Source organism: Accipiter gentilis, chromosome 10 (genome assembly GCF_929443795.1).
Source record: "Accipiter gentilis chromosome 10, bAccGen1.1, whole genome shotgun sequence".
NCBI classification, from domain to species: domain Eukaryota; kingdom Metazoa; phylum Chordata; class Aves; order Accipitriformes; family Accipitridae; genus Astur; species Astur gentilis.
In genome coordinates, this window is record NC_064889.1 from 39,666,210 (window position 1) to 39,685,752 (window position 19,543).

At 47.7% G+C, this 19,543-nt stretch overlaps 1 protein-coding gene across 1 annotated transcript in view; it reads left to right on the forward strand.

The window, feature by feature from the left end:
- Positions 1-19,543, forward strand: part of NPLOC4 (NPL4 homolog, ubiquitin recognition factor) — a 30,970-nt gene that overhangs the window by 6,729 nt on the left and 4,698 nt on the right. The window contains exons 5-13 of the mRNA XM_049812278.1: positions 1,137-1,185; positions 1,997-2,091; positions 3,307-3,430; positions 4,052-4,231; positions 5,776-5,862; positions 7,489-7,560; positions 8,269-8,395; positions 10,369-10,529; positions 17,670-17,741. Of these exons, the coding sequence (XP_049668235.1) occupies positions 1,137-1,185; positions 1,997-2,091; positions 3,307-3,430; positions 4,052-4,231; positions 5,776-5,862; positions 7,489-7,560; positions 8,269-8,395; positions 10,369-10,529; positions 17,670-17,741 (967 nt within the window). The remainder of the gene's footprint in view (positions 1-1,136; positions 1,186-1,996; positions 2,092-3,306; positions 3,431-4,051; positions 4,232-5,775; positions 5,863-7,488; positions 7,561-8,268; positions 8,396-10,368; positions 10,530-17,669; positions 17,742-19,543) is intronic.

The following is a 19,543-nucleotide window of genomic DNA, read 5'->3' on the forward strand; positions in this document are numbered from 1 at the left end:
TTTTATAAAACAGAATAGCTCGCCCTTCCCCATTGTGTTGTCTTCCATATGGTTTATCTTTAGTGCTGCAGTGGCAAGGAAGTTTGGAGAGACATAGCCTTTACATGGAAAATCCTATCTAACCTTTTCAGTCTGATGATAAATTAGGAAAATGTCACATTATCGAAACAATAAAGGCAAAACCCACCACTCCATGGCAAAAACATTGTCTTTAACTTGACCACATTTTTCAAAAGAATAAATGAAGGTATTGTTCTTAGCAGGGAGCCAAAGCACAGTGGTGGATATTTATGATAAAAAGAGTGTGTCTGGGCTTGTTCCTGTATTTGTGAGTGCATATCAATCTAAACATGAAGGGATGCTGGCGTTCAGCTGAGTGCATTAGCAGCCTTTAGTGGTCCTCTATGTACATTATCTGCCACAATACTTTGTTAAAAGCAATGCTGCAACTGGATCCCATCCATTTTGTCTTTAGAAGAGCCAACGTGCATGCTTCTCTCTAGAGGCCTGTCTTTGAAAACTAGCACTGACCTAGTGCTGGGGCAGAGGTGTGGGGGGATTTTTTTGTTGTTTTGGGTGGTTTTTTTTAAAGTGATCGCCTCAAAAGGAGATGCTTTCCCCTCTGTTTTGTAACTTTACCCAGCGGGTCTTTACGTGTCCAATAAACACATGCTTCCCTGTTTGTTCCAGGCCATCCTCTAGTGCCTGATAAAGGATGAATGTTGTGGTTGTCTTTTTGTTAGAACCACACAGGCCAGCGCTGTGACGTAGATTTAAAACACTTTGAATTGAAACACAAACCCAACGCAGGGTTGTAAAACTTGAGAAGCTGTGGTCTGACATAGGTTCATGTGGCTGTTCAGAGAGCAGAGCCGCTTGCCAGCAACACAGACGTTAGGAGGGTTTCATCTTGACCTGGGGCTCTCAGATTTAACCTGAAGCTGTTGCTGTCTCTTTATGTGAAGTTGTCTTGTGGTGACCCCTCTGTAATATTCCCTAGTGGGTGGAGGGTTGCTCAGAGCTGTGTGATTGTATCGATCTTCCACACCACAACTGTTAGTCTAGAGCAACTTTGACCGTCCAACTTCTCCCTTGTTAAATAAGAGTTAACGCTGCTTCTGTTTCTCTTTGCATAGGTGTCGCCATGGCCCCTTGGGTAAATGTGTGCATTGTGTACCGCTGGAGGTAAGAGCCCCAAGAAGGTGCTCCAGAAAGTCACACAAAAGCATGTCCTCTTGAATTTGGTTTCTTCCAGTATGAATGCTTTTCGGAGCACTGCCCCCATAGAGACGGCAGCTCTGGGTCAGAATCCTGCCGTGCACTGTCAAAGGTGCCAGTTCACATCCAGGATCACTAAAGCTCTAGGCCTTTGAGACCCTGGGTTTATTCTGGTTAATGCTCTGTTTTTCTGCAGTAATGAGTTTAACAGAAAGTGCTTTAGAAAAGCTCCAGTTTTCCTCCCTCTTCACTCTTGCCTGGATCTTCTTCTTTCACCCCCCTCTCATGGATCCCAGCGCTTCCCAGTTTAACCATGTATTATTCAGGTTGAAGGCAGCTTTAGTAACGCCTACAAATGTGCTAAGCTCTACAATTTATGGCATGAGGCAGTGATCCCTCAAAAGTCGCTGCGAGCCAGGATGGCTGTTCCCCCGCTTCCCCACCGTGTGTTCTGGAAGTTCTTTGGCCTTGTTTGAGCAGCTGGGCTTTTTGTTTGTTGTTAGATATTGAAAGGAAAAAGCATTTTGCCTTTGAGGCTTGTTCTGATTTGTGGAGCCAATCTGTTATAAAAGTAGGAGGCGATAATAAAACTCGCTGTTGTAGAGCCCCACTGTTTCTATCACAGTAGTAGCTGCCTTGAAAATGAGCCTAAATTTTCTTGATTGTTTCCACATTGAGAGCCACTGGGGTTGACTCTAGAACATCCATTTGTTTAGTGATCAATGTATTATCAGACAGGTGTCTGACCTGGCTTTTCTTTGTGTGGTGTTTTTGGCAGCCTTTTGATGAGGATTATTTAAACCATCTGGAACCTCCTGTGAAGCATATGTCCTTCCATGCCTACATCAGGAAGCTGACCGGAGGGGCAGACAAGTAAGAAAATCTCTGTGTTTAAGGGAATCTAGTTGTAGCTCCTTTTTAAAAATACAAATGAAAGTACAGACAGATCTCACTAGAGTAGTGTTGAATACAAATATTGAATGGCAAACTGAGGAGAAAACAACACATTAAAAAAAAAGAAAAGGGGAAAAAAAAAGGGCGGGGGGGGAAATGAAATTTTTTTTTATTTTTTTTTTTCCTGTGACAATGTAATTGCTTCCAGGAAGCACTACTGGTGGGGGGAGATGGCCAGATGGAAGGAAAGAGGTTCCCTAATTATACCAAGCTCCAAGCCTGGATCTCAAACCTCGTGGAGAGGCACTGAGACTGTGGTGGACCTGGGGAGCTTTTATTCACCAACAGCTTTTCTTACCTACAGACATGATTAGGAGGGAAAGACAAGCTTAGCATTCCTCAGGGCCTGATTGTGCTCTGTCCCATGCTCCATGTGTTCTTAGTGAAACCCTTTCTTGTCATCGTGCCATAGCTCACCGCCCAGTAACTGGAAAATAAGGCGTCCTGCCCCATGATGGGGTGGGGATGCTGTGGTGACACAGGCCAGATAAGTGCTGAGCAGAGAGGAAGTGCTGAAAGAAGTATTTATTTCTTTACGCCTCGCTGTGGCGCATGTGTTCAGCAAAGGATTTAAAGTCCCCTTCGGTGATGTTGGTGTTCTGAAATGCAGCTCCTTTACATAAGTTATGCAGAGGTATAACCTTCTCCCTCCTATTCCTAAATGCCATTGGGATTTTTTTAATGTCTTTGTGAGATGCAGCTCAAGTCCATAATACTTTTATTTGAACTTCCGTTTGCAGGAAGCCTTGTGCACATGAAAGGAGCTCTAATTTGCCCTAGCGGTATAATCTATTACTTCCCACGTGCTGCGTAAATTATTTAAGCAGGGTCCCAGGAGTTTTCTCTCTCTGCTCCTGCTCGAATATCTGTTTAGGAGCTGGGTCGGGGAGCACATGTTGGCCTCTTGACCTCCCTCACTAAGTGGGCAGCAGAGGTTACTTGGAGACCACAGGAGTGGAGCATCTACCCATGGGAGTTTGCAGGGTGCTTTGAGATCCTCTGAAGGTGCAAAGCATTGGTGCCACCGTGTCTCCTCTGCCCTGCTTCCTCTATGATATTTCTAGCCACTTGCTTTTTTTGAGACCCAAAAGCATTTACTGTGCTAACAGTGGCTTTCTCTTTTTCTTCTTGCAGGGGGAAATTTGTTGCCCTGGAAAACATCAGCTGTAAGATCAAATCGGGCTGTGAAGGGCACCCTCCTTGGCCAGAAGGCATTTGCACAAAGTGTCAGCCAAGTGCCATCACTCTCAATAGACAGGTGAGATGGAGCTCGCAGGAGCCCTCATGCTTAAAGCTGAGGAGGGACTTGACTTTTATTGTTGGAGAGATGACTTCAAGAACAGCCAACTTGAAGCAAGACACCTTTGTGTATTGGCAGTTGTTGGGGAAATGGCTGTTAAGGTCTTCAGTCCTTGCAGAAAAGGACTCCAAAACCTATCTGGTTCAGCAGTTTCCTCGTAACGTGGAGGACATCTGAGCGAGCACCACTAGCGTGAATCTCCACTTCTTTTCCTCAGGGGATCCAAAAGGCCACCCACTGTTTCTTCTTGTTTCCTCTTAAATTTCACTGTCTTTTTTTAGTTGCAAAGGCTCTGGGGGTAAGGGCCCTAGTAAAGAAGCCAAGCTAATAGGATGCTGGGGCTGCTCAGTGCTTTCCTACACTCCAGCCCGTAGTGAGTTCTGCTTGCTGGGCAGGAGAGCAGTGCTGAAGACAGCAAAGGGGAGAGGGAGGGAGCCAGCTAGCTTTCCTTGTCCCTGCTTTGGCAGGATTCAGCTGTAAGGGGTTGTGTGCATCCTAGGCAGTTGGGAAGGTATTGACAATAGGCAAAGTAAATGGACCTAGTCAAGGATGGCCTGACACTTGAACTTTGTCAAACAGAAATACAGGCATGTTGACAACATCATGTTTGAGAACCACACAATTGCAGATCGCTTCCTAGACTTCTGGCGGAAGACAGGAAATCAACATCTTGGGTATCTATATGGCCGGTACACAGAGCACAAAGACATCCCTCTGGGGATCCGGGCGGAGGTTGCTGCTATCTATGAACCCCCACAGGTAAAAGCTGGGTGCCGTGGTGTCAGTGTTGACTTGTAAAGATAACTGGGGAACACGGAAACACTTTTTTGTTTGGGAAACCTCACCGACTGCAGCTCCATTAGGAAAATGGTCCCATGAAAAAGATGTTGTGATTTATGTCTTTAATGTCACTGTCAGTTATTGCCACTGAAAGAATTTTAAAGCCCAGATTTGCTTTTTGTTATTTTTACACTTTCTTTTACATTACTGCATGCTCAGATGATTTAAAGCTAGAGAGACTTCATAATAGTAGATTTCCTTGTACATGTTTCCTTGATTAGGGGATTTCCAAGGTCGTGGCACAGAACAGCCTGAAAACGAATTCTGTACTAGTTAAAAAATGTTACGGCCCTTGCTTCGATTTCTTATCAGCTCTCTGGGAAAATGTAAGCAGCTTAATTAGACAAAAATGAAGTCTGCTGCCTTGATCGAGAGGCCGAGGTTGAGATCTGATGCCTCGGAGCAGCCAGAGTCCCCGCTAGATGGTGCACGGCACCGTGCAGCACCGCACTCGGCACTGCCGAGTCCTCCGGGGAGGCCACAGCCAGAGCAGGTCCCGCCAAGTCTGGCTTCCCAGGGAACCCAAAAGCTGAATTCAGCGTCAGAGAGCCGGAAAGGGAGGTGGCAAATGCAAAAAGCCACTCTGCCCATGACACAAGGCTCGGCTTGAAGTTGACCTTGCCTACTGGCTTCTTCACCACTGACCAAAGTCACTTTTCTAAGTGCAGACACTATGTATACAAAGATCTCGTGGTGGGTCATATGTTTTCTTCCTCATGATGATTTCTGCAGGGTTGCTAGAGTAAAATGCAACAGATTTGTCAGTGGAAAAATTAAAATGGATCTTTGGGAGTGTGTGTGTGTGTGAGAGCAGAATTGCAAGCCTTTTACAAGTTCTTCCCTTTCTTTCCAATATGAGCGGAGCCATGGCCTCTATTGTTTCAGTATCGCTGATTAAGCCCCTGCTTTGGAAGTTCATATGCTTCTAGTTGTGCACGGTAAAAGCAAGGAAGCTTTTGCTCTCCTGGCAAGCAGTCTCTGCTGTGCTTCTTGACACGGCATCTCGACACACGAGAAAGCTTGCATCTGAAACGCACCCAGATGGAGTCGTGTTCTCCAGAGTGCGGGGGGGAAGGCCTGGGCGTGGGCTCTTGGATTCACTGGATTTCTGCCTCTCTGCTGCTCAAAGAGTCAAACAAACGAAACGGCGGTACAAAACTGGCAGGTTGAACACAGAGCTTTGGAAAAATTATATAATCTCTTGCCTTTTCCAACGTGCTCGGAAACAGCGATGGCCTGTTTGTAAATGCTGAGTCTTTCATTCATAAACCCTAACGTAAACTTAGCTAACTAACAGGATGGGTCTGTGAGTAGATGAGGTCTCTGGGGTGAAACCAGTCAGTGGTAATGCTGAAGGGGACACCTAGAGCTCTGCTTCCATCCTCTACCTCATTACTGACAATGGCAAAGTGTACTATGTTTTTTCCTGTTCTGTCTTACTAACAAGTTTTTCTTTGCTGCAGATTGGTACACAAAACAGCCTGGAGATCCTGGAAGATCCAAAAGCTGAGGTTGTGGATGAGATTGCTGCAAAGCTGGGACTGAGAAAGGTTAGGATGTTGTCAGATCTCATGCGTCTTTGGCAATGAAGAAAGTCATTGGCAGTTCTCTTCAGCTTCATGGGGTTATTCAAGACCGTTTGGGCACATCTGAAATCTAGCTTAAGTGTCAGTAGCTCTTATGCTTTTAGGTATGAAAAAACAAAATGAGAGCATTTTCCTGAGCACAAGCATCTAGCAGGGCTGTGCAGCTGAAGTCAGCAGTCCTCTGTCATGAATGACATCAAAGGGAGTAGCAAAGAAGCAGAAACACAATTTTCCCTTTATTTCTCTGCAAATAGGAGCCGTTCCTGGTAGCATCTCCCCGGTGAGTGCTAATTTGGCACAGATGTAGCTGGAGTTGCCTTCCGAGTTTGTTCTTCCTTTTGACAGGATCTGTGCTCCACTTCCAGGAGCTGAGGCTCCTGCTTTTTTGGTTTTTTTATTTGCCTCTGTGGGGTCCCGTCTCTTGATGCTGCTGAGGCAGGCTGCGGCGAGTTAATCTGTACGTTGGTTTAGAGGTGCAGGTCCCCCAGCAGCTGAGCCTCAGTCCTCTGTTCCCCTCGTGCCTGCAGCCTGTCAGTCATCCCTTCAGGACGTATGGGTGTTGGGATCTGCTGGTTTGCTGACACCTCTCAAACCTGTACTGATATTTTCCGGTTTGGGAAATCGTCTGGTATCGTGTGAATGCCAGGAATGAGATGTACACAAACAAGATTTGACTTGCTAAAGAAAACACAAATCAGAAAAGACTCAGTACAGTAGACTATAAACATCTGTGGTGAGGTCTTTTGTTCTCTGAAGATAAGATCTTTAGCCTTTTGCCAGTGTCTGAAGCAAAGCTTCTGTGTGTGTTATTTATTTCCATGCTTTTCCTCTGCTTCTCACATCAGATATTTTTAATCAATATGACTTAACACATATCTTGCTGCTGGTTGCAGATTTTTGTCTGTCTGGGCTCTGCTAGGAATCTGAATCAGCAGTTCTTCCTCTGAAGGGTTAACGCTGTGGGAGCTGGTCACGAGGGGCTGATCGGAGCTGTTTTTAGCACATGTGTGTAGAAGGGTTCACGCAGCGGTGTGTGTGTACGCATCTATACTCCTATGTGCAAACAATGCAAAAAGCAGGAATGTGTTTTTTGGATCAGAGCAGACTGATTTGGAATGAATCATACTCCAGTGGGAACATATGAGCTTTATCTTAACTAGTGACTGCGAGCTTCAAAATGAGATCATGTGAGCTGCTTTGTCATCTGCTGGCGCTCCCGATGCTGCTTTGCTCTGAATGCTCAATAGGAAATGCTTTTTGCTGTGGGTGGGAGGAGGTAGCGGCTGAGAGGCCTCTTGCAGCCTCCAGATCTTTCCATGAAAAAATATTCCATAGTGAAACATAAAGCTGCAGGTGCCCCCGGCCAGCCAGCTGGCATGCTGCTCCTGGAAATCGGATTCAAATGAGCCCAGCACAGCTGGGAGAGCCATTTCCTTCAGGCAGCATACAGCAGGGCCGTGCAAGAAGCCAAGAACATCTTGTCCTGCTAGGAGAAAATGTATAAGCTCTCTTCTGGTTTGGTTTGGAGTTTTTTGGGTTTTTTTTTCCTTTTTTCCTTAAAGCAACTTTCTTCATAACACTTCTTTATAGGTTGGCTGGATATTTACTGATCTGGTCTCTGAAGACACACGGAAAGGGACTGTTCGATACAGCAGAAATAAGGTGAGATTCAAGTGTGCAGCTAATTACAGCTGCTGGTACTGAGGGTTTGTGTAATAGCATAAACGCTGACTGTGCCAAGCAGAGTACTGAGCCAGGGCAGCACAGGGCTGGAGGTGATGCTGAGACTGGAATTCTTGTGAAATGGGGTTTTTCAGAAGTTTCTGAAGGAAAAGGAGCTTGAGCTCGAAGAGCACTGTTAGGGGTTTGAAGCTGTTTAGATAGTACGCAAAGCTGCCTGCAGCCCTTCACCCACTTTGCTTTAAGAAAATGGTGCTTGCGGTTTAAGAAAATTTATTAGAGTGGAGGGAGTGGGGTAGTGTGAGGTGCACACTCAGTGAACAAAAGTGATTCAGTCAAAGGATGTTCCTGTGGGCTGGGCTTTGTGAGATATACGTGGCTCAAACTTTGACCTTCTCAGCTTCCTGTAATTCTAAAATCAATGATAGCCCTATTTGGAAAATGAAACCCTGTTAAAAAAAAAGGTGTGTAAAGGTGGGTGGAATGAGAGGTGGGACAGTCCTTCTGGTGAGAGCCAGGCTCAGGGCTGGGGACCTGACATGTCGCATTCTTTTCTCAGTCTCTGCAGCAACTTTCTACGAAAGCATGTTTTACTAGGGTGTTGGTAGTTTTCTTTGGCTGCAGACCAGGGAAATAGGTCTAGGCTACATTGCATTGTCCTTTTTATTCACATTTCTGCTCTTCCCTCAGGACACGTACTATCTAAGTGCAGAAGAGTGCATCACAGCTGGAAACTTCCAGAACCAGCAGCCCAACATCTGTCGCCTTTCTCCAGATGGTCATTTTGGATCCAAGTTTGTCACAGTTGTGGCTACAGGTATAAACTGGCCTCGGCTTGCCCCAGCTCTCTGGGTTACACGTGAATTATCTCTTGTTAATAGGAGAAGAATATGCAGCTCTGCCAGAAGTCATCAGATGTCCTGGTCCCCATTTGTCCTATTTAACAAGGGGTTTGCCTTGCTCTATCAAGTAAACTGCTTTTTCATTCTTTGTGCTATCTTCTCTACAATTATTTACCCTGTCCCCTACAGGAAACTTAATTGAGGCTCAGACCTGCCACATCTACCTCTCTGATCCAGAAAGCATTTTTTTGCCTGCAGCTGGGGGAATAACTATTGCTCACTTTTCTGTTTCGAATCCTTAAGCTCCAAGTTCTGTTGCCTGAAAGCGGCAGTGCAGAACCACGGCAATCCGGATCCTGAAAGTTACTCTGGCTGGTTCAGTATAAAGGAGGGACCTTTATCTCCCTTGTGTCGCTGTCAGGGAAACCCTTACGTAGGATGCTGTGCTCTTCCGTGCATGGAAACATTTTTTGTTTGCCTGAATAAAACAGAGAAGCCTGCAAAATGCTTTGCTTTGTCACCTCTGATTATAGCCATTTTCACAGCGAGTCTCCAGAGGCAATGTGGAATAGTCTGCACTGCCCGGGCTGTGAGGGGAGATGTTGGCATGTGCTGGGAGAGTTGTAGTGTTAGAAGTTCAATCTGCTGTTCTCCATGGGATGACACATGTATTCATTTAAAATTTCCCTGGAGCAGATACGCTGGGTTCTGGGTCTATTTAACACAATACAAAAAACGCGTGACTTCCAAATAGCATCCAGTGTAAAAACTGAAAGTGTGATATTATATTGCCTCCTCTGAGCCCAGGTTTTGTAAGTGTTCCCAGAGCCTTTTTCAGTGAAAACGCTCTTTCAGTTAACAGGCCCGTGCAATCGGACAGCTGCCTGTACATTCCAGACTGCTAAACGCATCCATCTTTCATTAAAGATAGATGTGTATCTCACTCACTCTTTTTTTTTATTTATTTCTGGTTTTTTAAACAGAAACTGAGAAAATGATGGCTAGTTTTGTTCAGGCCTTCCCCATGTCTTGGTCTATGTTTAATTTTTAGGAGTGTTTGTTCTGGAGCAGTGAGTGATTGAGGTTAGAGATCAAAGGGTAGAAAACGAATATTTCCTCTTTTCTGTTCCAGATAATTTCATTCTCTTCTGTTAAATCAGCCCATCAGGTTTCTATTTAAACACTTGATTCCTTCCTTTTGTGCCGTATAAATATATCTGAGTAGTTTGCATCAACTTTGCCTTTAAATCCTCTACATGGATTAATTCCTATCCCCTCCTGAATTCCTAGGTTTGGAAATAGTAACGTCTTCCTACCATCTGTCTGTATCTTCTCTTTCCAGTTGTATTCTAATGACATATGACTCGATGTTGCTTACATTATCCAAATTAAAGCGCCAAGCATGTGATCTATCAGTGAGCCAGGGTCTTAATTTCCACTTTCCATGTCAGATTTCCACCAAGCCATCCATTACAGGCTGAGAAAACACTTTTTCTTCTTATGCCTGACATTACTAGATGACCAGCCCTGAAACTGCAGCTCATGGTTCCTTGGAAATGAAACAGGCTCACAGGAGCTGTGTGCCTGGTTTTTGTTTTGAAAGAGAGAAGATACCTGCAGGGTAGTGGGATGGTGATGCTATCAGGAGCCTTCTGAAAGGGCAGCTTCACCTTCTTTAAGCTCCTGGCAAAGCATTCTTGCTGTCACTCCAGGGGTCTGTCCTGTTAGGCTAGCTGTGAAAATGTGTGTTACTAAATAGATGTAGAGCTTAGAGGGGATCCTTCCCTAGAAGTACTTCCCATGCAGCAGCACCAGCATTTTCTTCTTACCATTCTTTGCTGTTAGCAAGACCGTCGTGTTTGATGTTGCTCTTTGAGTCATGCCTCTCTGAGTTACACTAGGCAAATCAAGCTCATGTGGGATTTTTAACCTGCCTCTTCTCTTTCAGGTGGTCCCGACAATCAGGTCCACTTTGAGGGGTACCAGGTCTCGAATCAGTGCATGGCACTGGTTCGAGATGAGTGTTTGCTGCCCTGCCGAGATGCACCAGAGCTGGGCTATGCCAAGGAGTCCAGCAGCGAGCAGTATGTGCCTGATGTGTTCTATAAGGTAAGGGCTGTGTGCTGGGGGTTGGGGGGAGCTGCAAAAACAGCTCTGCCGCGTGTCTGGAAATCAGTATGGCCAGCTCAGGAAAGGATGTCTTTGAGGTCTGAACTATTTTCAGTAGTAACCGTTCACCACATGTCTGCAAAGTAATTGCATAAGCTCCATTTCCCCCTCATAAACGTGCTGTTATGGTTTCCGGTGCAGCAGTAGCCATTGGCTGTCCAGCTTCTAAATGAGGTCTGGAGTGATCCACTGAGAGCCCGTAGCAAGTGCTCTGAATTCACCTCTTCCATATTTGTTGGCAGTATTTGCCATGCTTCTCTGTTGATTTTAATCCCCAGCTGAGTTCAGCTTCCTCCACTGCACAGCCGTATGATGCGTGCTAGCACAAATGGTGCGGTGAAAACGATGGGTTCCTTATGCGGTGCCAGGGATTCGCTTGTGTATGACATGCTTACAGGCACCAACTGGGCAGTAGAGGCAACAAAAGATAGCATAATTCGTGCAGCAAGAGGAGAGATGGCCCTGTGCGTGCTTCTCTGTAAGTAAAGGAAGGTGCAAAGGCTTTCAGAGCACGGGCAGGATCAGTGTGTGCCCCTGGCTTTCCCCTCGGGTACTGGGGTTACTGCCTGTGCCCAGGTCCTGTTCTTGGGTCAGCCAGTAAGCTCCAAAAACTGGTACTGAGGAGCAGCGGGATACGTGCATCCAGAGCGGATCCAAAATACTCACGTGAAGCGTCGTGCAAGAGCGCTGCTGGTAACTTTTCTGCTGCAATTTTCAGTACAGCTTGATGAATGGACTGTCATTATTCCCTTGACAGTTGTTTCTGGAGATCTTCAGGCCCCCTGCATCTGCAGGGCCGAGTTGGAAACTTGGGGACAGGATCTCTGTGGAGGCTAATAGCACTGCTTCTCAAACGTGTGTATGTTGGTGCCCCGTGAGCAAGCCAGAGGAATTAATTAATGGCACTGCTTGCCAACTAATTAGCCATCCATCACCCATGTTAGTTATCTCATTCTTGTCTGTCTGATATACACAGCCCGCTCAGCCTGCAGCACTCCTGCCGCCTGTATTAAAGCCGTCTGTTAAGGACCATAGGATAAGCAAAGCTACCGTCATTTGGGACAACAGAAATGAGTGTATTGTGCACCAGTGACAGAAATGGAGCTGGTCTAAATGCTCTTGTATGCCCTGAACCTGGGACTGGGAAATGCTGGCCTGGGTGAATTAGCCTGTGAGACTCCACCTTCCCCCTCCACCCCTTAACTGAACTGCTGAACTGCTGGCTTGTCTTGAAACCACCTGAAAATGAGGAACATCTCTTGGCTAAATTCAGTGCTTGAGAGGAAAGGTAGATGGAATCCGGGCCTTTTTCCTTAGCACACAGACAGCTTGCTCTTAGGAGCTGATAAGCCAGGTCCAATTTAGATACAGTGGAGCTCGATTGTGCAAAGGCTGGCCCTGAATGCAAATATGAGATCATCTCCTGGCGTGCTGTGGTCCTGCTCCAGAGAAGCCCGTGCTGTGCCACAGTCAGGGTGCAGCCTTGCAGGAGGTCCTGTAGGTCTGTGTCCCACATGTGGGCCACCCTGGGTGTTTGGAGTAGCAGGAAGCCAGTGGGTGTTCCCATAAGGTCTTCACTCCCATTCGTAATCTGAAGCAGGGAGATAAACAAAATGCTAACTGATGGCTCCAGCCTTCTGTGGAAATTTCCATGAACCACTGATTCACTGGGTCAGGCTGAAGCTTATTTCATATGTTTTATAACTTCTATCCGTAATTGCCGTTTTCATGATGTGCTCAAGGAAGGCTTGAGGACTGCTCTGGTGGGTGTAATTGTCCTTCAGCCTTAAACGTGTTTGGCTGTAGGATCTCTTAATTTTTTTGGAATGTTCTTAAATCAACGGAAAGCTTAGTCACTCCTGGCTTTGAAAACCTTTGGGGTCTCATTAAATGTGCAAGGCTTGAGGTCAGAGACACTACCTCATAGTTACTGGGTTGGTGACAACAACGGTGTCAAAGCATTGGTTAAATACAGTATGAGGAGCAGGAGTCCAGTGCTTGGCCTCGTAGCAGGGGACAGCTGCTTCATGGTGCAGCGCCCTGCTCCCCCTTTGCAGGAGCTGAGCAGCTTTGTTCCCAGTCCTTGATGTGGGGGTTCCCCTGTGTGCTGCCCCGCCAACTAGCTTTGGGCAGAAAGCTGCACTTTTGAGTAGTTGCTACATTTTGTCTTGGACTGAGAAGCTGTCTCTGGTAGAGAGAAAAGTCCATATATATATATATATATTTCTACGTAATATGCAAGTATTCATTTGAAAAGCCCTTTAGGATGAAAGGAGCCATACAAATTTATTCTAATTGGATGAGAACCAGAAGGCCAATGTTTGTGTAGTGTTGGATGTATTTATAGAACAACTATGCATCCAGACGCAAGGCAAAATCTATTGAACTCTCGTATCTGTCTACAGCAGGGTAATGCAGTAGATTCGCCTTTGGCTTTGCGAATAGGAAAAGGTGCTGCTGTTTTCATCTATAGCAAAGTGTAAGCCAACAACTGTGCTACAGTCACGTTGTTCGAAGAAGATATCTTTGTACCTCTGCTCGCAGTAGGTGTTGTTACTTCAGCAATGACTGTTAGGAAATGCATCTGGATTGGTAATGCTGCAGGCACAAGAAGGACCCGCACTGCAGGCAGGAGAGCTGCAGCTTCAGAGACTTTACTGCACAGGCGAAGAGGTGCCTGGAAGGAGAGGAACGGCTGTCTTTGGTCAGTGAGCTGTTTTTCCACGGTTTGCACCACGTTTTGCGTTTGTGGAGTGGGAGCAGGGGGCCACCGCATCCCCTGGGGCTGCAGCTGTTCCTGCCTGAACGTGACTCACCTCGATGGTGTGTTAGCATAGATGGGCTTTTCTTCCATGGAAATAGGAAAACTGATGGCACCAGTGTTGTCCTGCCTCAGGAGGCGAGGCGTTTTTCCTAAGCCTCTAGCCTTGTGATTTCTGTATTTCTTTACCATTCTCTTTATGTTGGCCACTAGCCCTGCTGCTTAGAAGAACCACCCCAGTGGAATTGGCAGTATGCGCTTTCTACATGCGGCCGTTGCTTTCCTGGCTCGTGAAGGCTAGAGTTCTGCTCTAGTGTGAAAGTCGAGGGCTTTGGGGACCATGAGTACAAGTTACTTTTCTCCAAGATGCCTCCCCAGGTAAGATTAGCCAAAGGAAGAAAACATCCCCCTTGGCCTCCTGGGTTGTCTGTGAAGCGTCACAGCGCAGCACTGTTTCCAATTCGAATGTTGCACAACCGGCACATGCTTCTTGGCGAGTTCGATGCAACGAAACTCATGAAGGAGTCGCTCTTGTCAAGACACAGCCACACAAGTCGGGGTAACCGCTCTCTTTGTGAGTAAAGGTGACGAAGTTGCAATGGTCACTTCACCCTGTTTCTCTGCTGGATGAGGGAGAGCCCATCTGAACACTACATATGGGCCATTTTCCATTCCCTGTCTTCTGCCCTCGAGCAGTCTACTTTGTCCATCTGGTTCTAGAAAATAACTGTATTGATTTTGATTTCTAAGAATGTACCTTCCAAACTGTGGGCTCATTATTCAGAGCTGAAGTTGCTTGCAAATGGTGCTTAGTGCCCCAGCTGGGTGTGATCCTTCCCGCTGGGCTGCCTGCACCCTGCGCTTGCTGTCCACCTGCTCCCAGCTCCCTGTGGTCAGTTTGCCAAGCCCATAACTTTGCAGTGCTGCAGCGTTGCCTAACTCTGCTCCCCGCACACCTGCATGCTCTGCTCCACCGATAACTTCATGGGTGTCTCCACCTCACACCGAATGGGGGAAGGAGGTTGCTGTGTGACCCTTTGAAACAATCGAATAATTGGATTTTGGGACTGGCTGGCTTTGTCTCTTATCACAGGTATTTGTGTCAGCTTAGTGTAAACATGAAGATGTCATCCTTGCAATGAATTGCGTTTTACAGCTGCCTGTAACATTCCCCCAGAGTTTCTTTGGGATGGTGCAAGACAAAAGCCCTTTACAACGGCACCAGCGTTGTGAAAGAGTCCTGCGCGTGCTTTTTGCATTTACAACGGCTGAGACAGTGTCTGAGCCTTGGCTTGTCATCTGTTAAATAAAAGCCAGGGCACTGCTTTTATTAGAGCCAAACGGGACCTCTGAGCCAGGCTGTCCCCTGCGTGGCATGCTTTGCTTCCACCCATTTGCTTTGAAATCCTCTTCCCAGGGAAGACATGATAGCCAGGCTGCGTGGAGGCTTTTGCAGGGAGTTTTCACTAACAGCGGAGGACTTCCCCTGGCTGGCCTCCTACCAACGGTTCGTGTTGGACTGGAAAAGCCTTCTTAGCCTTAAATGTCCCAGCTGCTCTGGGGAGGAGAATGCTTGATTAGCTCACGAGGAGTCTCCTGAGAAGGGTTTCAACTCTCACTGACCTATCGCTTGCTCTTAGAAAAGTTGCTGCATTTCTGTGCGTCAGCTGCTCTATCTGTGCAAGGGGGTAGGACTGCCCAGTAAAGCCCTTGGAAATCAGCAGAGGGAAGAGCAAGGCTGGACTTTATTAACACACAGAAAGGACAGACAGCTGCTCAGCTCCACGGTACCTTCGGCAGAGTGAACCCGTGGGGAAGACTAACAGCATGGGATGCTAACGGCTGTCCAGCCCTGGGACATGGAGCTGGAGCCTCCCTCCTGGCTGACAGCTGCCCGGGCTCCTCGCTTGGCTGCTTCCCTCACCCTCGATCGAAAATCCCAAGGCCACCCAGAAGCCTTTCCCGCTGCAGCCATCCTGCAGTGCTGCAGAGGTGTGTGAAGCGGCCGGCCACGGTCCCTGCGGGTGCACCCATCCTTTTCCCTGTTTGACCTCGTTCATTTGCAGCTTCTGCCTGCAAACAGTGGTTTAAAAGGTTCTAATCGGAGCGCCTGATGCAATCTCCAGTTTGCTTCTGTCTTCAGGATGATTCATTGTCCAGATCCTCCAGGCCTTGCTGCTTGATGTTTGTCCAGGAGCCAAATACTTGCACCTTCGTTAACCCCTCCTTGGCCTCCCTTTGGAGTGGTTGCCACTGGGCATTCATGGCTTTGGGGGTCTCAGGCTCTGGGGCTGCAGCAATAACGTGCCAAGAGGCACTGCTGGGGCCCCAGCGACTGCTGAATTCAGGATGAAGATGTCTTTCTCCCAGCAATTCTCTCAGCTTGACATTTGTTAAGGCCTTTAAAACTTAATTGCCTAATAAAATGGTGCATGGGGGTTGGAGAAGAGTGCTGGCACTGGAGGGGGGGGCTTTTCTCTCTGGGGAGGGGGCAGGGTTGGGACATGTCCTCGACTCGGGGAGCGAGGTTCCAGTTTGGTAGTAACAGTCTAGTGCATGTCTTGAAGGCCTCAGCAGCATGACATTAAAAAGAAGGCATTTAACATGGAAATCCCCAGAGGCGGAGATTAAAGCGAACAGGTGCTGGAAAAATGTTTCTGCATATTAGAACTTAATTAGATTTGAAAATGAATTCCAGATGGGCTAATTATGTGTGAGTTGTTGCAGGTTCTTTCTTGCAGGGACAGGATTGTGTTTGGGAAGCTGATTCGGTCTGATTGGATTTGATTCCTCACTCTTGCGGTATCACCGAGATCTAGAAGCAGGTTAGCTTTCAGGTCCTGTGATCTCCCTGAAAAGGCTCCACGTCTCCTCCTGCTCCTGTCAGAGCCAGAGAGATCTGAGGCCACGAGCCACCAGGCTTGTTGCTGAAATAACCACAGGGCCAACAACCTGTCATGTTCAAGGAGAAAAGATCCTTATCGGAATTGCTTTTAAAAGGAGCTTCAAAGACTGGAAGCTAGATTTTTTTACAAAGGGAACTGTTCCTAGGGACAGAGGATGCTTGGGGAGGGGGCTCAGGAAGGGGGGCTGTTGCCTGGAGGGGAGCAGCATGCCAGAGCCTGCTTGGGCGATGTCCGTCTGGGTGTACCGGGAGAGCAGAGCGTGAGAGCGGGGTGCTGGCTGCCGCACCACATATTTGTGCTGTGTAAATACTAGCGTAACCAAGAAATGCTGATAGCGGGGGAGTGGCGTACTCCGGGAGAAAATACAGCTCGGGAGAGGAGGGTGTCAGCCGTGGGCAGCTCATTCTGATGCACGGTGCTCGCTGGCTCGGCCCAAGGAATGCTGCTCAAAACCCCGCAGGGGACCTGCTGGAGGAGTGGGGGTCACGGCCTCTCGCCGAGGTCCCCCAAAGCCACCGAGGTGTTGGGATGACGGCTCCGCCAGCGTGCGGCGGCTCTGGGTCTGCCTCCAGCCACTGGGACTCCTGAGAGCTCAGTAAACGTAAACTTTAATGTAGGGTCCCTGATTGGAAATTATGGGTGTATGATTTATATGGGGCTCAGTGAATGATTTATAACATGTTAAGTGATGATTTAGGTAGAAAATACAACCCCCTCTTACAGAATCTTTAATGAAAAGTGTCAGTTCTCATGAATTTATTTCTGAAGCTGTGTTTGAACTCAGCATGTTTGACATAAATCACGTCTAATTGTCATTTTATGATTAATGAACATATGCTGGCCGTTTTTCTCCATAATTAAACTTTATGTTCAATTCGTCTGGCAAAGCAAAACAAGTTTATGCATTGTGATATGCTGGCTCTTCAGGTCTGTGTATGAGAAAGTGCCTGGATTTCCAATTCCCAAGCAAGAGTTGGATGAGAGGCTCGTGGCCGGTTTTGCAGAAAGTCAGGTTTGCCTTGGCTGAGAAAGCAGATGTGGCACTGTCCCTCCCTTTTAAGACAGTACTGCTCCTTAAATGGCATTTACGCTTCTTAGATAATGTTAAGCACCTCTCCAGTGATGATGACTGAGACAAACAAGATCAAGGTTGTTCGTGACCACGCACTCCCTTAGCTCACGAGGAAACAGAGGTCCCAGCTTACCAACTTATACAGATCCCTAGCCCCAAAGAGCTGCAGGGAATTGGGCAGCTCCGCAACACCCAGCCACATACGAGCAGGTTTTCCACACCCTCTGTGATCTGCCAGAGCTAAGGATCCCCGGGGTCCTGTGTGGGCGTCTCCAGGGCAGGATCCCTTAGGCTTCACACAACTTCCATGGTGAGGAATAATTAGACTCTTCTTTTTTCAGGACATAGACAAGTTTGGCAATGAGATCACACAGCTGGCTCGCCCGCTCCCGGTTGAGTACCTAATCATAGATGTAAGTATTCATTGCACTTGTTTGCTTTCAGCAGGGGAAGGTCAGGGCGGAGTGAAGTTCTTAACCCACCTCTAAACTTCACATTGGAGGTGATTCATCAGAGAGGTTTTCTTTCTTTCTCTTTTTCCCTCTGCTGCCAGGCATTTCTAGCACAGAGGTGCAGGAGGCGGTGCACTCTGGGGTAGTTGCAGTGCTCCTTGGGATCGGTGTGGTGCCAGGGAACACAATTGTTTCCTGGGAAGGCACTGCCTGGTGCCTTATCACGGCTCCAAACTGGCACATAGCCACGCAGCAGGGAAAGCAGCCAGCCCCACGGATACGTGTGCCGGGCGCTACCTTACGTGGAGCTAATTAGAAAGCTCCAGTTGTCTGTCTCTTAGCAGCAATTAAGAATCCATCTCCTTTTAGTGACTCAGCAGACCAGGTTGGTTGTACAGAAATGCCTTTTCTTGGGGGAGGGAGTTCACACTACAGCACAGCTTGGCTGGAGCAGGGCTGCTGCCTACCTGCGAGCGAGCGCTGCCAGGCACTGGGGCATGGCTCTGCCCTTTGGCTTGAAAGGAAACTGTTACGGTGTGGAAGGCAGGAAAGCAAATAATTTGGATGACAGATGATATTGCTGGAGTTAGAGGTGGTGCCAATAACGATTAAATCCACCCGGAGCAACTGGTCTGGTCCAGCTGCCCCTGGCACAGGCAGTGTCCCGCGGGCGCAGGGAAGCTGGCAGCCGGGAGGCTTCCACTGGCTCGTCCTTCTTCCCCGTTTATTAGCTGCTGCGTGTATCGCTTATCAGAGCAACACTCGGGCTGACACTGGGACGTGTGACTTGCACAGAGAAATGTCATGTCCAGAACAACAGGCCCATTGTCTGGAGCCCTCAGACACCCCATGCTAGTCGGCAGCGCTGGAGCATATTTATTACTCAAGTAGTAAAGGCATCTGTTTCCAGGCTACCTGGGGTGTAATTAAGATGAAAACAGATTGATGGAACCTGCATTTAGGAGCAGTCTGGAAAGCTGCATTTCTGAAGCATCTTGCTTTGTCTCTTTTTTTTTTTTTTTTAAAAAAAAATACAACCAAAGGCATTATTCCAGTTAATACTGTCCTGGCAGGTATTTCTGCATCTCTGCTTACAAAGGGCCTCACCAACACGGCCCAGCAGTCAGTAACTGACACCAAAGCTTTAAAGCTCCCAGAATCGGGACTCGTTTAAATGTCAGAAGCTGGCCCAAATACTGGCTTGTGAGCTCAGTAACGTGGGTGCAATGTTGTATTACCCTGTTCCCCATCCCTTTGGCACAGGGTGCAAGGAGGAGGCAGGGTGAGTGCACCCAGAGCGTGGGATGACTCTGTTCAGTGAAGTGCAAAGGTGTTTTCTTGGCACCCGTTCCAGCCTGAGCGGAGCAGCACGGTCCCCTGGCTACCCTGTGGCCAGACAGAGGGGCCATGGTCTTCCCTGCCACCCCTTGGTGTTAAGGTGACACCCCCAGCAGCAGCGGCAGCCTGGCATGAGGCAGAGCTGTGCTGGGAGCTGCTGGGTCCTGGTGACCTTTGCAGAGAAGGATGCTCTGCACGGCATCGTGCTGTGCTTTTGTCAGGGCTGAGCTCAGTACATCTCCCTCCAGCTTCGTTAGAAACGATTGCCAGGAGTTAAGGGGTGTGCTGATTGGAATATTACTTTAAATGTTAAAAGCCATCAGAAGGTCCCTGCTGTAATTGCCTTGCTGTCTTCCTGCCTGAGCTCTAATGCGTAGCCGTGGCTGCTGTCACCTCTCAGGAGCCTTGCTTCCCACATCCCGCTT